General features: G+C 38.7%; 1 protein-coding gene across 1 annotated transcript; it reads left to right on the top strand.

Annotated features, from left to right (window-relative positions):
• Positions 1-780: 780 nt before the first annotated feature.
• LOC114175248 lies at positions 781-1,651 on the top strand. The gene is made up of 2 exons (XM_028060019.1): positions 781-1,017; positions 1,115-1,651. Exons 1-2 carry the CDS (start codon positions 781-783, stop codon positions 1,649-1,651), a joined length of 774 nt encoding a protein of 257 aa, XP_027915820.1.
• The last annotated feature ends 17,507 nt before the right edge of the window (positions 1,652-19,158 follow it).

The following is a 19,158-nucleotide window of genomic DNA, read 5'->3' as shown; positions in this document are numbered from 1 at the left end:
ATAATATTGAACCGGCACCGTGACCTATAGGATAGGCACATGTATAATTCATGGATTGAATTACTATTACCTAGTTATTCCCCTAAAAGGTTCTTTATATATATATATATATATATATATATATATATATATATATATATATATATATATATATATATTCTAGAATACTGGAAAGAAAAATAAGAAAACAACCAAGTTAAAGTAGTCCATATACACAACCTGTTGACAAGAAAAATTGCATTTTAAAGTGCTGATATTCAAAGGGATAAAGTGCTCTTGATCGATTCAGTTCATTTTGCTTTTCCTACACATTATTATGCTAAGAGGAAGTTTCTAAGACATTTCCAATAAGACTCTGGTTATTTCTTTTATTGATTGTGTTTTCTTTTTGTGGACCGCACGTGAATTGGTGGTGCAACATTATTATTTTAGTACATGAAATTGTTACACATGTGACATGCGATATTAATCTAAGTATATGTACATTTGAGCATTGATAAGTAATTGTACATTATTGGTGTTAGATTTAGCAGGTGAAAATTATTGTTTATATGATCATCACAGTAAATTGAGAATTCTGCTTGAATTAATAAGTTATGTAAATTTCTTGTTTATCTTTTAAAACCACTTCTACAAGTTATTTGTTATGTGTAGGTTAAGAAAATATGAAGGGTAAAAAATAATATGACAGAAATAAGCAATGATGAAACAAGAAGTTATTTTTCTCAGAATTTGGAGATGGAATGTGTGTTAGCTGAAGTATTAAGAGATCAAAGAAACATGGGCAATAAGAGTGACGAAGCTTGGAAAAGGGTTGCATATAATGTTGCAGTTGTAGTGTTATCCAACAACTTCAAAGTCCAAGTCACTTGGGAGAATGTTAAAAATCGAATTAAACTTTGGAAATCATGGTATGGAGTTGTTAGTGACATCCTTGGTCATAGTGGATTTGATTGGGATGGAACCAAACACATGATTACAGTTGGTGATGAAAATGTATGGAATGAATATGTCAATGTAAGTACTCTTTTACATTTGGAATGAAAATGTATGGAATGAATTTGTATGGAATTTTAGTTATGTTATTATTGACTTCTTCCTTTTTATTTTCAAGTCGCATAAGGAGGCTAGACATTTTCGATTCAAAGCAATTCCAAATTGGGATGATATAGTGGATTTATGTGCTAAAGATAGAGCTATTGGTCATGGAGCTGAAACTACTACGGATGCTGATGAAGTCATGAGTAAAGAGGTAAATGAAGTAAATTTTGTGGGTTTGGAGGACTTGAATGCTACTATAGATTTGGAGGAACCAAACTCTAACTTAAAAAGAAAAGCACAATTTACTTCAAGTTCTACTAGTACACAATCTCAAAGGAGAAAGATTAATGAAAAAGAGTTAATGGCTGCTTCAATGAAAGATATGGCCGAGTCTTTTAAGCGATTGACACATGTATATGGTGAAAAGGTTGATGAAAATGAAATCAAAGAAGTGCTAGATGAGGTGTGTTTACTGCCAAATCTTATTAAGGAACAATGGGCTAAAGCTGTTAAATGGTTAGCTGACATGCCAAAACAATTAGCTATTGTGAAAGCCCTTCCAATTGAGCAGAAGGAAGATTATGTTTTAATACATATTTCTACAACTTAAATCATGGTGTGTAATATGTATTTTCTTGTGATTGATTAATTTCATGGTATTTGGTTAAGTCTGCTTCATATTCGCATTAATTGTACAACACTATGATTGATAAATTTTGTTGCACTTTTGTAGGTCAAGCAAATGTTGAAGAGGACTAAAACAAGATGTTGAAGAGAACTAAAGATGGTGTTGAAAGACTTGCTAGTTGGATGTGGAAAAATTATAAAACAAACATATTAAATAAGAAAACACTTGTTTTAACATGTTATTTAGTTTTCCTTTTTAATGGTAAAATGTTTGAGATCATAACTTTGGATAATGAGTTTGGTTAATTGTGATATCAATTTATGGATTTATGTTATATTTATGGGTTAATTATATCACATTAATGATATTGTGTTTTTACATTATATATTTGCTTGTGTTTTTTATACTTAATTATTTTATTGTTTATAAATGAAGTAATTAGTAATTAATAATATATTTCTTTGATAGAGTGAATCGATATTAATATAAAATTTTATTATTGTTGATCCAGAATTTTTAATATTAATTAATATTAGAAAGTTGACTAATATTTTTAAATTGAATTATTAAATATTATTTAAATATTTTAAGTTCATTAATATTTTTAAATTTAATTTAAAAATTTTATACATTAAAATAAATATTGTTAAAATAAAATTTTATCTTATAAGAAATTTAATTGTCTTATCCAAACAAGAAATTCAAATGTATTTTATTCCAATTACCCTATCCAAACAAGTTATTTAGAAAATGATGGGAATTCAATTGCAATAATTTCAAATGCTATACATTTTAATTTCTTAGAATTGTTAAATTACCTCACCCAAACACAAGGTAAGTTTCTTTATACAGGAATTAGACTAAGCCTTTTTCTGCTTTTTCTATTGTTGTAATATTCTTGTTTCTATTAATGTAATCTTCTCCATTTATCTTTTAAATAAATCTAATATCTTCAAGATATATTTAGATGTTGCAGATATATAAAAGTGTTTAAGAAGATCTTGTCAAATTTAAAAAAAAAATGGTAGTTATTACCTTTTCATGTTAAATAAATCCAATATTCTCATTGTATGAGTTTTGTTAGCCTTTCTTCTTCAAAGAAGTCTTCTATATATAGATGTTATAAGAAGAGAATAACTATTGCAAATCCTTTTGGAGTTATTGTAAGGTTATGCAAAGTTCTTCTTCATTTATATATGTCCAAGCTTGAAGATACATTAAATTTTCTTCATGTAGTGTTAAATGTGTATATCTTCTTTACGCAACTCTTTGATAAATGACATGACTTATCAAATATAGGTTTAGTAACTTCTTCATAAACTCACATAAAGCTTAGTCCTGATGCAATTGATTATTTTCACAAGTTTAATACTCTTCCTTTTCAAAAAAGTTGTTTGCATACAAAGATGTTTGATGTAGACCTTTAATTACAGAATTCTTTTATAAGACACACAGAAACGAACATTCCCTACAAACATGGAGTAAACATTTATATGTATTAACATGTATTATGAATGCTCCAGACTACGTAACAACATTGTTTGTCCAAACATTTTTCTTATTAGACGAATTATAACACCAACATTCTAGTGTATACACTACAAGAAAAATGTTAAATAATGACCAAATTTAGTGACCAAATATAATTAGTCACTATAGTGACAAATTTAGATACTAATTTATAAACTACGAATTATTGGTAACTAAAATAGTTTCAAAAAATTATAATTGGTCTCTAAATCGGTAACTAAAATAGTTTTTATTATGAATTGGTCTCTAAATTGATCACCAACATTAGGTACCTAGGTTTTGGTTACGAAAGGAATTTGTTTCTAGATTGGTCTCTAAATAACTAATTTAATGACTAATTCATGTAGTAGTCAAAACCTAGGTAGCTAATGTTATTGACCAATTCATAATAAAAACTATTTTAGTAATCAATTTAGAGACCAATTATAATTTGTTGAAATTAGTTTAGTTACCAATAATTTGTAGTTTATAAATTAGTATATAAGTTAGTCACTATAATAACTAATTATTTTTTATCACTAAATTTGGTCTTTATTTAAGGTTTTTCTTGTAGTGATATATTCGGTCAATCAAAGTACTTACGCTTGTCAAGATTTAACGTTAATAAAATCATGATTAATTTATACTTAAGCACATAATCAAAACTAAATTTGGGATCCGTCGAACTTTTATCTAACATCAATGTTGTTCCACTTCAATCTACTTAATGTGAAATGCTTAATTTCCTCATAATTGGAGTATTACCTAAGTAAAACTATATTCATTATTCTTTGCTTGTTTTTGAAAAATAAAAGTTTGAACGTGTATAGTATGGCCCACCACCGGACCATCGGTCAGGCAGACCAAGGCGAAGTTCCCCTTATTTTGGACTTGGCGTCCTACCAAGGTTACTTATCGGTCTTGTTCGGATGTCTCCGGATGAACTCTCAGCTCTGGACACGCTAAATCGGCTGCCCGAAAAACTTTCAACTTGAAAACTCCTCGAGACCTATAAATCTCCTCGTTTATGTGAGGAATTGTATGGTAAGTTTGTTTCTTGTTGTACTGTGGGGCCCACCGTCAGACCATCGGTCAGGTGAACCAAGGACAAGCGGTCGTAGGCCGCCCACTACAGGTAGACCTTCCCTTGAGACATTGATGTTGCAATCTCTCTGGTGTGCTTTAAGGGGGCTTGCAACCAAATACCCTTTACGTTTATTTCCAATTGAACTTTGTCTCCACCTTTGTGGAGACATCCTCATTTATGAGGTCAGCCGACAAGATGCACGACCCTTCGGTCAGGCGGCTACACCAAAACCTAGATCAGTGGAAAAAGTGAATTAAGATAATACAAGTTAGTAATCAAGTTTAAAAAGCAATTGGACCATGATTAGAAACCCTAATCACGGGCCCATACCAAAAACTATAAATAGAGGCCAAAGGTAAGTTGGTAAGAACCTTTAACTCACATTTATTACAGCATTTATTGCTACATCTCGATCGGACTTGAAACTGACTTAAGCATTAGAGCCTTTTAGACAGGTACCCCGATCGTCCGATTAACCGAGTAGGAGGAGAAAAGAACATTGGACAGAAGAAAGAGTTGAACAAGCTAGTTGACGAGAACATCAGACAAAAGGATTAAAGAGTAATTTAAGTGTTGGAGATAGGTGCTTGATTCTTATACCCAAAATAGAACGGAATACTCCCATTCTATATAACAAAGAATATATTCATAAATTAAAATAAAATTAGGGACTCAAATATTAAAAAAAAAAGTGATTAATGAAAGTGTAGGAACATGAAGTAGAAAACAAATTAGGAACTCATGTTATTGGTTGCCTTTAGCTTCACTAGGTTTACCATAAACCTTTCTTTTTCAAAAATGGCAAGTTCTCCTTTAGTCCTTTGCCCCCTTTACCCCTCTTAGTTGATTTTTTCCACTTTAGTTATATTTTGTTTTATTCATTTATTATCCTAATTCCAAGCTGGGCATAACAGATTATATCCTCATTTTCTTGAGTTTCTTCTTTTTCTGTGGGTTTTGAAATGACATGTTGGGATGGAACTATAATGATGATAACCCTTTCCTTTTTACTTTAACATGATTGTGTTTTTCAATTCCAAGTTTGGCTTTTTCTTGAATTTTATTTGTGAAGAGGAGAGTTTGAAAAGAGAAAAAGAAAAAAAAAAAAAAACGATAACGTGTGTTGACAGAGTATTATTTGTTCATTAAATTTTTTTTAAACTCTGCCTAACAAAAATAAATTGTTTAGAAATAGGGTAGGTACAAAGATGACTTTGCTGGGAAAAGAATTTAAGCTAATGTAATCAATTTTTTTATACCATCCTATCAGTTAAGATCATAATAGTGTTTATAGATTACTTTGCACGATTGAGTATTATCCGATCTAATAAACCAATTAATAATTACCATTTTTATATTATTACGTGATATTTGTGTTGAGCGTATATAATTGCATAATTGCATGATTGATATTTGTTAATATCATTATCATATCACTTGTTTAAAGTATATTTTATAATAAATCCTTAAACAAATATATATTTTTCTTTCAATAATCTTATAAGCTTGATTTGTTTTATTTGAAATAACATTTTTGGTAATTTAAAAGATAAATATACGACTTGTATATGTGATAAAAATTTTACTGATAAAACAAATTTGCTTAAATATTGTTATTAAGTTTGCTTAAATAGGCCGCCATGATAGACATAAAACAAATTTTAAATGAGTTGTGAAATTACTTTTTAATTAAAAAAAATTACGAAAACCTGAACATAACTTATGTAAGGCCCATTAATTTTGGCTTACTAATTTTCTGCCCTCTTGTGTTTGGGCCTAGGATTGGCCCAATTGATAAAACCCCTTTCAGGATGCCCTAACCCTCATTTTGCACTCTTGCAGAAAAATCCAGCAGCCGTCACTCTTCTTACCCCTCACAGACCGCTCTGCTAGGGTTTGGCTAAGGTCCCTTTCGAGCTAGCTCAGACTAGTTCCTACTCCGCGTAAGTGCCTCCTAGCTTGTATGTATTTTTCCTTGGCATTAAGTCCAGTCAGGTCTTCGTAACAAATTTCCCTTGGTTCTGTTCCTCCACTGTTTTCCAGCTCTTTAGCTGTTCTCGGGACAACAGTACTAGCTATCGTGCTGCCAAGACTTCCGTTAACCCTTCCTCCAGGTACGGGAAGTTAGGGTTTCCAGTTCTGTGTTGTTTTGACTTGTTTGCGGGTTGGTTACTAATTGTATGGTAAAATTCTTCGTTTTGATGCGTGAAAGTACTCTGTATGATTGGTTGGTCTATAAAACATGCGCGTTGCAGGTGCGAACAGTGGTGGACACTGTTAGACTCGCTCAGGCGAGCTTGACTCGCCCAGGCGAGATGTGCAGAGGCTCGCCCAGAGCTTCCTGCGCGAGTGGTCGCTCAGGCGACCAGGGTGTGTTTTGAGCGAGCACACAACTCGCCCAGGCGAGAGGGATCTCGCTTAAACGAGAGGGATCTCGCTTAAGTGAGATCCTACGTTGTCTTCTTGTTCCTGTTGAGCCCTCGCCTAGGCGGAAAGGGACTCGTCTGGGCGAGACTGTCTCGCCTGAGCGAGATCCCTCAGCCTGAGTGAGGTGCTGGGTGAGGCAGTACTGTGATTGAATATTTGTTTATTCTCGAATGGTCTGTTTTGGTTGGGTATGAATGCATGATGATTGATATGTATATAATGGAGTATGAGGTATACGTGGTATGATTTCCTGGATTACAAATGATGGGTTTGGCATGAAAGTTGGCATGATCCCTACATGACTTGTATATGATGAGTTGGTTACATATGTGTGTGTGTGGGGTCACAAACTTGGTATGAGCAATAATGAATCTTGGTGGTTGGTAAAGCTTTGGTATGGTTGGCATGAGGGGAAACACCTTACTCATGATCGAGAATAACAAGTTGGTAATGATTCAACATATGAGCAATGGAGTTTTGTTGTGGGTTTTGGGTTGAAACCTTGTGTACAATGTATGTATAAATCCCTGGTTGTATATGTATGCTGGTCCGTGTCAGTGCATGATACCTTGGGGTCTCTAGGTGAGACTTTCAAGGTTGCGCTTCAGTGGTCAGGACGTAATTCCATGGCCCATGTTAGTGGGTGTCCATGGTGGTGCCCCATCTGTATAACTAGGTAAGGATTCAAGGTAAGGACTGCATCCTGACACTCTAAGGGGGCCAGTTAGTCTACTTAGAGCGGACTGATCCTTGTGGTGAGAGTAGCAGGAGGCCTGAAATTCATCAAGGGCTAACCTTGTGGTGAGGAGATTTGATTCATCGTAACACTTGTAACACATAGCTCGGGGGTGAGCAGCTCAGGGTCGAGCAGAGGTATCCACCACAAGTGCAAGCATCCGCTGAATCCGACCAAATTATACGTATCCGGATGAGTCGAGTCGAGTCGTAGTGTATTGATTGAGAGTCATAACATGTTTGGTTGATTATTTGGATGTGAGATGATGGAAATGCTTTTGGCTTTATGATGCATATGTTGTTGGCTCTAGCTTACCCGTTTCGTTGCATGGTTGTGTTGTATGTGGCTATTCTTTCCTGCGATGATCATCGACTTGGTTGATGGGAGCAGATGGGCGAAGTTCTCGTGGTCAACAGGGGAATGGTGATTCCATCGCTTAGCCGTCTGGGCTGGATCTTACACTTCTCTTCGTGATGTCTTCTTTAGGGCTATGGCCCCTATATTCGTTGTCTTTGGATTGTAAACTCTTAGTTAAACTGTTATCCTGCTTTTGTTGGCATCGTGGTGTGCCTGGTTTTATAGGGGTGATGTTGGGAACCCCAGGACTGCGTGATTTTACTATCTTATGTGTGACGTTTCCTTTAATTGTGTTTATAAATTAAATGGGACGTTACATTTATGGTATCAGAGCGGTCATTCCTTAGGTCTGTGGACTTGGATGTCCGCTTAGCTTCCTCTGTGTGTCTTCTGAGTGTTCTTAGTTAAATTCTTGCCTTTATCGAGCCTAACCAAGTGATTTTCTGTGTGCCAGTAGACTATAGCACCTCTTCGCCGAGCTTCTCAATCATCCCAGGGGGACACACCAGATATCGCCAGAGCCATAGAGGCGATGGTAGCAGCTATGGCGCAACAGAGTGTTGCGATGATGCAGCAGCATGAGGCATCCATGCAGCGACAGGCGGCGTCGCTTGAGCAGCAGCAGGCTGTGATGCAGCAGATGGAGGCTGCGAGAGTAGCTACTAAGGATGCTCATCGGCAGCACATGGAGACCCTCCGCCAGTTGGAGGAGAATAGGGCGGCTGCCCTTGTGTTCGGTCCTGAACCACGACCTGCGGTTAGGGAGTGGAGCCTGGAGGACTTTCTGAAACATCACCCGGCGAAGTTTGACGGGAAGACCAGTCCTGACGCCGCAGACCAATGGCTGAAGGACCTAGAGCGCATCTATGACGCCAAGATGTGCCTTGCGGAGAATAGGTTGGCATTCTCAGTCTATATGCTCACGGGGGAGGTAGAGCATTGGTGGAGCAGCACCAGATCCATCCTGGAGGAGAGCGATGAGCCAGTGTCATGAGAGACTTTTAGGGAGAGATTCCTATCAGAGTACTTTCCTGACAGCATCTAGTACGCCAAGGAGGTGGAATTCCTCCAGTTGACCCAGGGAGGGAAGACAGTAGCAGAGTATGCTGAGAGGTTGAAACACCTCAGCCATTTTTATACCCTACCGCTTGATGAGGAGTGGAGATGCCGTAAGTTTGAGAACGACCTTAGGGGAGATATTCGCTTGATGGTGGCACCCTTGTCCATCAAGGATTTTGCCGCTCTGGTAGAGAAGGCCAGGGTGATGGAGAAGATGAAGCGCGAGGTGGAAGGCCAGCGCCCACAGCAGCCACAGCCGCCTCAGAGGATCGGTGGACCATCTGGGTCCAGGGCCAGACATGAGGAGCGGAGGAGACCGTATGATAGGCCCCACCATCAGTCTCTGGGGTCTAGGGGTCTTCCTCCTCAGCAGGGTCGAGTGCAGTGTTACACATGTGGAGGACCCCACCCGAGGTATGCTTGTCCGCGTAGGGAGGGTTACCGTAGATGCAACAATTGTGGCAAGGAAGGCCACTTTGGGAGGGACTGTCCCAACCTTGCCAGGGCAGCGACACGCCCTCCAGTTCAGGCACCCCATCAGCATCAAGGGAGAGACAGAGGCAACAGGCCTCAGGCGACGGGCAGAGTGTACGCCATGTCAGGGGCTGAGGCATCAAGCTTAGGTAACTTGGTTATGGGTAGTTGCATGATAGCTGGTTCTTCTTGCTGTGTGTTATATGATTTTGGAGCGACACACTCCTTTGTGTCAAATGCATGTGTGGAACGGTTGGGTCTGCCGGTGTGCGAGCTGCAGTGTGAGCTTGCGGTGTCTACCTCGGCATCAGGTTTGGTCAGGACGTCGTCCTTGTGTGCTAGGCTTCCAGTGGAGGTAGAGGGGCGCAGGTACAAAGTGAACTTAATCTGCCTACCTCTACAGGAGTTGGAGGTGATCCTAGGAATGGATTAGCTCTCTACCAATCGTATTCTGATAGATTGTCGGGAGAAGAAATTGTTGTTTCCCGACTCAGCGGAGCCTGAGTTGATGTCTTCCCAGGGTGTTATGAGGGAACTACATGACGGTGCGCAGTGCTACATGATCTTCACACATATGGAGGTGGAGAGAGGAGAGGCAACGTCAGTGATACCTGTTGTCTAGGACTTTGGGGATGTATTCCCGTAAGAGGTTCCAGGATTGCCTCCTAGTAGAGAAGTGGAGTTCTCTATCGACCTAGTACCAGGGACAGGCCCAGTGTCGATGACCCCTTACCGCATGGCTCCAACAGAGTTGGTTGAACTCAAGAAACAGATAGAAGAGCTGATGGAGAAACAGTTCATCCGACCCAGCACTTCGCCTTGAGGAGCACTAGTGTTGCTGGTAAAAAAGAAGGATGGGAGTTCACGTCTGTGTGTGGACTACAGGCAATTGAACAAGATGACTATCAAGAACAAGTATCCGCTCCCGAGGATTGACGACTTGATGGATCAGTTACATGGGTCATTAGTGTTCTCGAAGGTAGATCTGCGATCAGGTTACCACCAGATTTTGGTAAAGGCTAATGATGTACAGAAGACAACCTTCAGATCCAGGTATGGCCACTACGAGTATGTGATTATGCCTTTTGGCGTGACCAACGCCCCAACAGTGTTCATGGACTACATGAACAGGATCTTCTGACCTTTCCTATATAAATTTGTCGTGGTCTTCATAGACGACATCCTTATTGATGAGTTCAAATTTTTGCCCTCATTTAATATTTAAATTTGGGGATTTAATTGAATTTTCTGTGCTTAAAGATTGATTTAATTAGGATTTGTGATTATTGGATTTATTGAGTAAGTTTGGTAAAAGTGGCGTAAAAATTGATTTTAGTTGCATAAAATATTATTGGATATTCTAACGTTTGTTAATGCAGCTGGAATTTATTTTTGGGCAATTAATAGTGTGATTTTAAATATTCAAAGTTACAAAATAAGTCCAAAATCAAGAAATTCTGAAAAAGAATAAATCAGGAGCTAAATGCACCCTCAGTTTTTACTTGCACACCCCTTCTAAAGTAGACCACCAAACAAAAGCCTGTTCTGCACCCCAGTTTTCACTAAGTTGCACCCCTCCTACCACTTAAACTCCACTCAACCAGATCATGCCATGTGGCAATCCTCACCTTTTAAAATTAGCCAACCATAAGCCGCCACGTGTCATAATCCTCCACTCACCCAATTGACCACTCAGATCTTGCCACGTCATCATCACCTTCATCTCCCAAACCCTAACCCTAGTTTCCCTACCACCTTCCATAACCATGGCAGCCGCCGCCGCCATCTCCGGCCGCCACAGTTCGCGCACCTACCACCACCGCGCCTCCGTCTTCTTCGCGCCACCATCTTCTCCCGCGGCCACCATCGTCAACTCGCCGGAGTTCCACCACAAATCGCGTGCTCCATTTCCGCAGCCACCGCGAGCACACCACCATCTTCGAACAGGAACTGCACCTGCAACGCGCGCGCCACCACCATCTTCACACAAGAACTGCAACGCGCGCGCCGTTTCCGACAACCATCGCAGCTCCGCGCGCAACCATTTCCGTCCGCACCTGCACCAGCTCGAATCCACCTTCAGATTCACGGCCACCGCGAGATCTTCACGTTCTCTGCACCAGTTCCGCCACCGCGACGCACCAACGACCATCGAGCAGCGCTGCCTCCATCTTCTCCGCGCAACCGCGAGCTCGAACCAGAACCTGCACTTCGCCGGAATCTGCACCGTGACAACGCGAGCTCGCCGGAGCAGCCACACGTCGGAGCAGCCGCCGTCACGAGGGAGGGAGAAGAGTGTGAGAGTGAAACCCTAATTTCTGGAGAGAGAATCTGCACTGCCACGTGTCAGCGTCTGATAGGACAGTCAAACTGGTCAACTGGTCAACTCTGGTCAACTGGTCAAAGTCAGCAGTCAACATTGGTCAAAACTGCAAATATGGTTAAATGAGAGGGGCAGAATTGGAAATTGGACAGGAATTAAGTTGCTAATTAATTAAATAAAAATAAAAGATTTTAGCAACTGACAGATAAAGCCCAAAGTCCAGTTGAAGCCTATATAAAGAGACTTAAGGGAGCAGAAACGGGGACTGACAATTTTACAACTCACAGCTTAGACACTTAGAACTCTCTAGTTTTGGCAGATACCATCTCCACCACATCTCTCATTCTTTCTTTTATTTTCTTTCTTTCATATCATCATGTATTCCATCAAAGCCATGGAGGGCTAAGCTTTTAAGGGTTGATTCCACTGTAATTTCTTAAATGGATTCTGAGGTTAGATGAATTTATATGTTTTGTTATTTTGATTATTGTTGTGGTTTTTGTTTATCTATGTCCTTTGCTTCTTAATCGAATAGAAAATAATGATTTTAAATCTACATACATGCTAATCATATGAGTTAAAAGGATTTTAAATTAAATTGAGACTTTACTTTGATTTTGTTTAGAAACTTTCATTTGATTAAATAAGTTTTTGCCAATAATTGAGACTTTAATTTAATTAGAGGTAATTACTTTAACTAAAATTAGTCAAGACTTTACTTTGATTAATTAAGTTTTCTATTTGGTAAAGAAACAAAGGAATAGACATGATTAGGCATAGTAAAATTAATTGAGACTGTACTTTGATTAAATTTACTATGGACAATCTAACAATTCTCACTTTTAATTGAGACTGTACTTTGATTAAAAGTGAGGATGCCAACAAATGAATTGAGTCTTTACATTGATCTATTTGTAAATCAACAACAATAATTAATTTAACAATAATCTCTAGATAACCAATGAAGAATCTTATTTAGAAAAAGCAGTGGAATTGACCTATTTACTATTACTGTGTTTACAATCTTCCGTGTCATTTTCTTTGCATATCAAAACCCCCCCTATTTTTATAGTTGCTAGTTTTAAATTGCATTTTTGAGAATTAAATATTTGAGATCAATTCCGTATTCGTTGTGAGACGACTCAGGGTTATCTTAACCCTAACTATTTTCTTCACTACAAACTGGCAATACTGAAGTTGCTAAAGTAGTGGTAATTTGATCGCCTAACGACAGCGATATCAAATTTGGCGCCGTTGCCAGGGAATACGGTTAGTATTTCTTTTATTTTGATTCTGTTTTTATTTATTTTATTTTAATTTATTTTATTTTATTTTTTATTTTTTATTTATTTTACGCATATACGTTTGATATAGTTTGTTATTTTGTAGTATCTAGTTTTCTGTTAATATATTCCAAGCAAATTTCTATTTTTGTTTTGATTAAGAATTTCTTTTAAGAAATTTTTTGAGACTAGTTTGGAAAACTCTGTCTAGGAAAGACTTGGTATTTAAGTTGTCCATTGTGACGCACCTCTCTTTCTTGGGAGTAGACCCAACGACATCTTAACTCATTTCTTTCTTGAAATCTTTCTCCAAAACAAGAATAGGAAAAAAAAAAACACACAGGGAAACACTTTCAGGTGGACCTGCATAGTGCATGACTCGGGCCAATCCGGGTCAATTCTATCAACTTGATTCAGAACTTGAAAGGAACTTGCGTAAATCACGTAGGAGACTTGATCTCAGGTGTTCTACTGAAGGAGCACCATCATCATCTGAACCTACCACTGAAAGTGTACCACTAGAATCACCACCGGTGATTAACATATCTTCTGATCCATCACCTGAACCAGAAATTCAAGAAGATAGAATGGAAGAAAGAACAATAAGAGAGTTGGCTTCACCGGATGCAGCAATTACACAAAACATGTGCATCCAATATCCAGATGGAGAATGTGAGCTTAAGTCTGGGTTAATCCATCTTTTACCCAAATTCCATGGATTAGCAGGAGAAGACCCGTACCATCATTTGAAGGAATTTCATGTTGTTTGTTCATCCATGAGACCTACAACAGTGACAGAGGAACATATCAAGCTTAAGGCTTTTCCATTCTCACTGCAAGATGTCGCTAAGAATTGGTTATACTGCCTTCCGCCAGGATCCATCAATACCTGGGAGACTCTGAAAAGATTATTTCTGGAAAAGTTTTTTCCAGCATCTAGAGTTGCTGCTATTCGCAAAGATATTTATGGGATAAGGCAACAAGAAAGAGAAGGTCTTCACGAGTATTGGGAAAGATTCAAAAAGTTATGTGCTTCATATCCTCATCACCAAATAAACGAGCATCTCCTCATTCAATACTTTTATGAGGGATTGAGTATCATGGATAGACAAATGATAGATGCTGCAAGTGGAGGGTCATTGGTGGACAAAACGCCAACAAATGCAAGACAATTGATTGAAACTATGGCATCGAACCATCAACAATTTTCCACAAGGAGTAATTCTATAACTCTATTGAAGGGAACCCATGGAGTAGAAGCTTCATATGTTGCAGATCACAAGAAATTAGAAGGGAAGTTGGATGACTTAGCAGCCATGGTAAGGACCTTGACAGACTTACAGAAAAAGCCTATCCCTTCTACTTTATGTGGAATTTGTGCTTCTACTAATCATCCTACAGAGGCTTGTTCTATGTTAAAAGAGACAGGGACGTTAGACAATGAACAACCTCAAGCATATGCTGCAAACATCTATGGCAATAATAGACCACCTCGGCAGCAATACAACCATGATTTGTCCTCCAACAAGTACAACCCAGATTGGAAGGAATATCCCAGCCAGAAATGGGGAAATCAACAGCCTCAACACCAACAAGTCTATGTTCCACCTCAACAGAGGCAACAACCACAACCAGCGACAACCTCTGGTGATTCAAACATGGAGGCAATGATGAAAATGATGGCTGACATGATGAAGGGACAAATCAATGAGTTGAAACAGACGATGGAAGCAACCAATCAGAATTTGCAAAATCAGATTGGACAAATGGCAAATGAGTTAAATCAGATAGAGTCTCAACAAGGCTCAAGCAATTTGCCTGCACAAACTGTAATCAACCCGAGAAATGTAAGTGCTATTACTTTAAGATCGGGTAAGCAAATACAAGGCCTTGGGGATACCCAAGAAGATGAAGATAAGGACAATGAAGTTGTACCTAATGATGAAAGAGGAAGATCAGATGAAGAAACACAAGCAACATTTGAGATGCCTGCACCCAGTGATAACTCCAGGTTGGTATCCCCTAATACTTCCTCTGAAAATCCTTCTCCTTATTCTCCTCCTCCTCCCTATCCAAACCGTTTGAAACCAAAAACTAAAAAGATGGAGGAGCTAGACAAAGAAATCCTGAATACTTTCAAGAAAGTGGAGATAAACATCCCTTTGTTGGATGCTGTGAGACAAATTCCTAAATACGCCAAGTTTCTCAAAGAATTATGTACACATAAAAGGCGTATTATGGACAAAGAGGTAGTGAACATGGGAAGAAATGTCTCTAGCTTAATCAAGAAGCCTGCAGTCAGAATGCCACAAAAGTGTAAGGATCCAGGTATGTTTTCTGTTCCCTGCATTATAGGAAGTACTAAGTTTGACAATGCTATGTTAGATTTAGGAGCTTCTATTAATGTAATGCCTTTATCTGTTTTTACTTCACTTCATCTTGGACCTCTTAAGTCTACTGGTGTGGTCATTCAATTGGCCAACCGTAGCACAGTTAACCCTGCAGGTGTGCTAGAAGATGTGCTTGTCCGTGTGGACAAGTTAATTTTTCCTGCAGATTTCTATATCTTGGACATGAAGGATGATGAAGGAATGAGTTCAACCACAATCATCTTGGGAAGACCATTCATGATGACAGCACGTACCAAGATAGACGTGCATGCAGGATCCTTGACTATGGAGATAGGAGATGAGAAGGTGCAGTTCAACGTGCTAGAAGCCATGAAGCACCCAATTGAAGACCATTCTTTGTTTTGTATTGATTTATTGAGTAATGTAGTGAACAATTATGCTTTTGGACTTTTGGACGTTTTATCTGGTTTTTCTTCTTCTTTGGATTTTTCTCTTTCGAATATTTCGGGCTCAATTTTAGACGAAGGAGAAAATTGTAAAACATGTGATGTTGAGGACGCGGTGTCACTATTTGATACCTCTGTTGCGTCCAAGTGTGATGCTGAGGTGGCTGAAATTACCTTAGGCAGTAAAATGTTGCCATCTGTGGAACAGCCACCCACTTTGGAGTTGAAACCTTTACCATCTCATTTGAAATATGTTTATCTTGAAAGGGATGGGAAACTCCCTGTTATTATATCTGCCTTGCTTACTGATGAGCAGGAACAAAAGCTATTGCAGGTTATCAAAGATCACAAGCGAGCAATAGGCTGGACTTTGGCAGATATTCCTGGTATTAGTCCTTCTTTCTGCATGCACAGAATACTCTTGGAGGAGGATGCTAAGCCAGTGAGGCAACCTCAGAGGAGACTGAATCCTCAGCTGATGGAGGTTGTGAAGAAAGAAGTCACCAAGTTGCTACAAGCAAGTATTATATATCCTATTTCTGACAGCACTTGGGTGAGTCCTGTACATGTGGTTCCCAAGAAATCTAGGATCACCGTGGTCAAGAATGAGAAGAACGAGTTGATTCCTACTCGTATTCAGAATAGCTGGAGGGTCTGTATTGATTATAGAAGACTAAACCAGGCCACCAGGAAGGACCACTTTCCTTTACCATTCATGGACCAGATGTTAGACTGATTGGCAGGTAAGTCTCATTACTGTTTTCTTGATGGATTCTCTGGGTATTTTCAGATTTGTATTGCCCCAGAGGATCAACATAAGACTACTTTTACTTGTCCATTCGGTACATATGCTTATAGGAAAATGCCATTTGGCCTTTGCAATGCTCCTGGAACATTTCAGCGATGTATGATGAGTATTTTTACAGATTTGTTGGAGCATTGTATTGAGGTTTTTATGGATGATTTTAGTGTATATGGTTCATCTTTTGATCACTGCTTGTCTAATCTTGCTAGAGTCTTGGAGAGATGTGAAGAAACTAACCTTGTTCTAAATTTTGAAAAATGTCATTTTATGGTGGAACAAGGTATAGTTTTAGGTCACGTTGTTTCCAAGAATGGTATATCTGTAGATCCTGCTAAAATAGATATTATTTCACAATTGCCTTACCCCTCTTCTGTGAAAGAGGTTCGATCTTTTCTTGGACATGCAGGATTTTACAGGAGGTTTATCAAGGACTTCAGCAAGATAGCCAACCCTCTCTCCAACTTGTTGCAAAAGGATGTAGTATTTGACTTTGGAGAGAGGTGCAAAGATGCGTTTGATACATTGAAAAAGGCGCTTACCACTACTCCTATTATCCAGCCACCTGACTGGACATTACCATTCGAGTTGATGTGTGATGCATCAAACTTTGCAGTAGGAGCGGTGCTTGCACAAAAAGATGGGAAGCTATCACATGTGATATATTATGCTTCCAGAACGTTGGATACAGCGCAGGCTAACTACACCACGACTGAGAAGGAATTATTGGCTGTTGTGTTTGCCTTGGACAAATTCAGACCATATATACTTGGTTCCAAGGTAATTGTTTATACTGATCATGCAGCATTAAAATTCCTTCTGAAGAAAGCAGATTCGAAACCAAGGTTGATCAGATGGATGCTACTGCTCCAAGAGTTTGACATTGAGATTCTAGACAGAAGTGGAGCACATAACTTGGTAGCCGATCATCTTAGCAGGATTGAAAATGGAGAAGATAACATTCCTATTAAGGATGACTTTCCTGATGAAGTCCTCCTAGCATTGACTGTTGTGAAAGGTATGTTTCCTGAACCTTGGTTTGCTGACATTGTTAACTATTTGGTTGTTTCTGCTATTCCTCCTTCCTTCTCCAAATATGAAAGAATCAAGCTAAAAAGTGAGGCAAAGTACTATATATGGGAAGACCCAATCTTATGGCGCATTGGTAGTGACCAAGTCATAAGGAGGTGTGTTCCAGATATCGAGATACCTCATGTGCTTGAGTTCTGTCATTCGTCTCCTTTTGGTGGACATTATGGCACACAAAGAACAGGTAGGAAGGTGTTGGATTGTGGATTATATTGGCCTACCATTTTTAAAGATGCACAGAGGGTATATGAAAATTGTGAGCAGTGCCAAAGGGCAGCCAGATCCATTACAAGAAGGGATGAAATGCCTCAACAACCCATGCTATATTGTGAGGTATTTGATATTTGGGGTATTGATTTTATGGGTCCTTTTCCTCCTTCTTTTGGGTTTTCTTATATTTTGCTTGCTGTAGACTATGTCTCCAAATGGGTGGAAGCCATAGCTACAAGGACTAATGATTCTCGAGTTGTTATGAGTTTTGTCAGGTCTAACATTTTCTGCAGATTTGGGATACCACGAGCCATCATCAGTGACCAGGGGACTCATTTCTGTAATAGGCTACTTGAGAACATGTTGAAGAAGTATGGGGTGACACATCGCATTGATACACCATATCACCCCCAAAGTAATGGGAAAGCAGAGATCTCTAATAGAGAGATTAAAAAGATACTAGAGAAAGTAGTGAAGCCTAGTCGAAAGGATTGGGCCACAAGATTGGATGAAGCACTTTGGGCACACAGGACAGCCAGCCTACAAAACACCTATAGGTATGTCACCTTTCAGGGTGGTTTTTGGAAAGGCTTGTCATCTACCTGTGGAGATTGAACATCGGGCTTATTGGGCCGTGAAAGCATGCAACTTGGATTTGGAAGAAGCAGGAAATGAGCGAAAACTTCAGTTGCAAGAACTAGAGGAGATTAGGCTTGCAGCCTATGAAAATTCAAAGTTCTATAAAGAGAAAACCAAGAAGTTCCATGACCAAAAGCTTGTGGCTAGAAAGGATTTCAAGGTAGGCCAGAAGGTGTTACTATACAAATCCAAGCTTGGTCACATGAGCGGTAAGTTGCGTTCTACTTGGGAAGGACCATACATTGTTACAGAAGTCTTCCCTTATGGAGCAGTGGAGATCAAGGAAGAATCTTCAGCAAGAACTTTTAAAGTTAATGGGCATCGTCTTCGGATATTCAATGAAAATCAAGATATGCTGAATAAGACGATGGATGGGATGAACTTGACTTCTCCCTCATACCTTCCACCTTGAGGAGGTAAGTACACTTCATACTTTTTCTTTGCATTTTATACATATTGAATACATTGAGGACAATGCATGGATAAAGTGTGGGGGTGTGGGGAGATTTCCCCCTTTTCTGTTTTTGTTTTCTATTTGTTTTGTTTTTTTCCTTTTCTAATTTTGTTTTCTGCTTGTTTTTATTTAAAAAAAAAAGTTTCTGTTTTCAATAAAACATATTGACATTGGATTTTTGGATTTGATTTACTAATTGGAACGGTCATAATTCTGGGAAAATAAAAGTCATGTGTTATGAGT

Source organism: Vigna unguiculata, chromosome 3 (assembly GCF_004118075.2).
Source record: "Vigna unguiculata cultivar IT97K-499-35 chromosome 3, ASM411807v1, whole genome shotgun sequence".
In the NCBI taxonomy this organism is placed as follows: domain Eukaryota; kingdom Viridiplantae; phylum Streptophyta; class Magnoliopsida; order Fabales; family Fabaceae; genus Vigna; species Vigna unguiculata.
This window is presented reverse-complemented; position numbering and strand designations above follow the sequence as displayed.

Coding starts and splice junctions, on each gene's coding strand:
- LOC114175248 (XM_028060019.1), top strand. CDS start 781: ATGGGCAATAAGAGTGACGAAGCTTGGAAAAGGGTTGCATATAATGTT. Junction 1,018..1,114: donor TATGGAATGAATATGTCAAT/GTAAGTACTCTT, acceptor TTTATTTTCAAG/TCGCATAAGGAGGCTAGACA.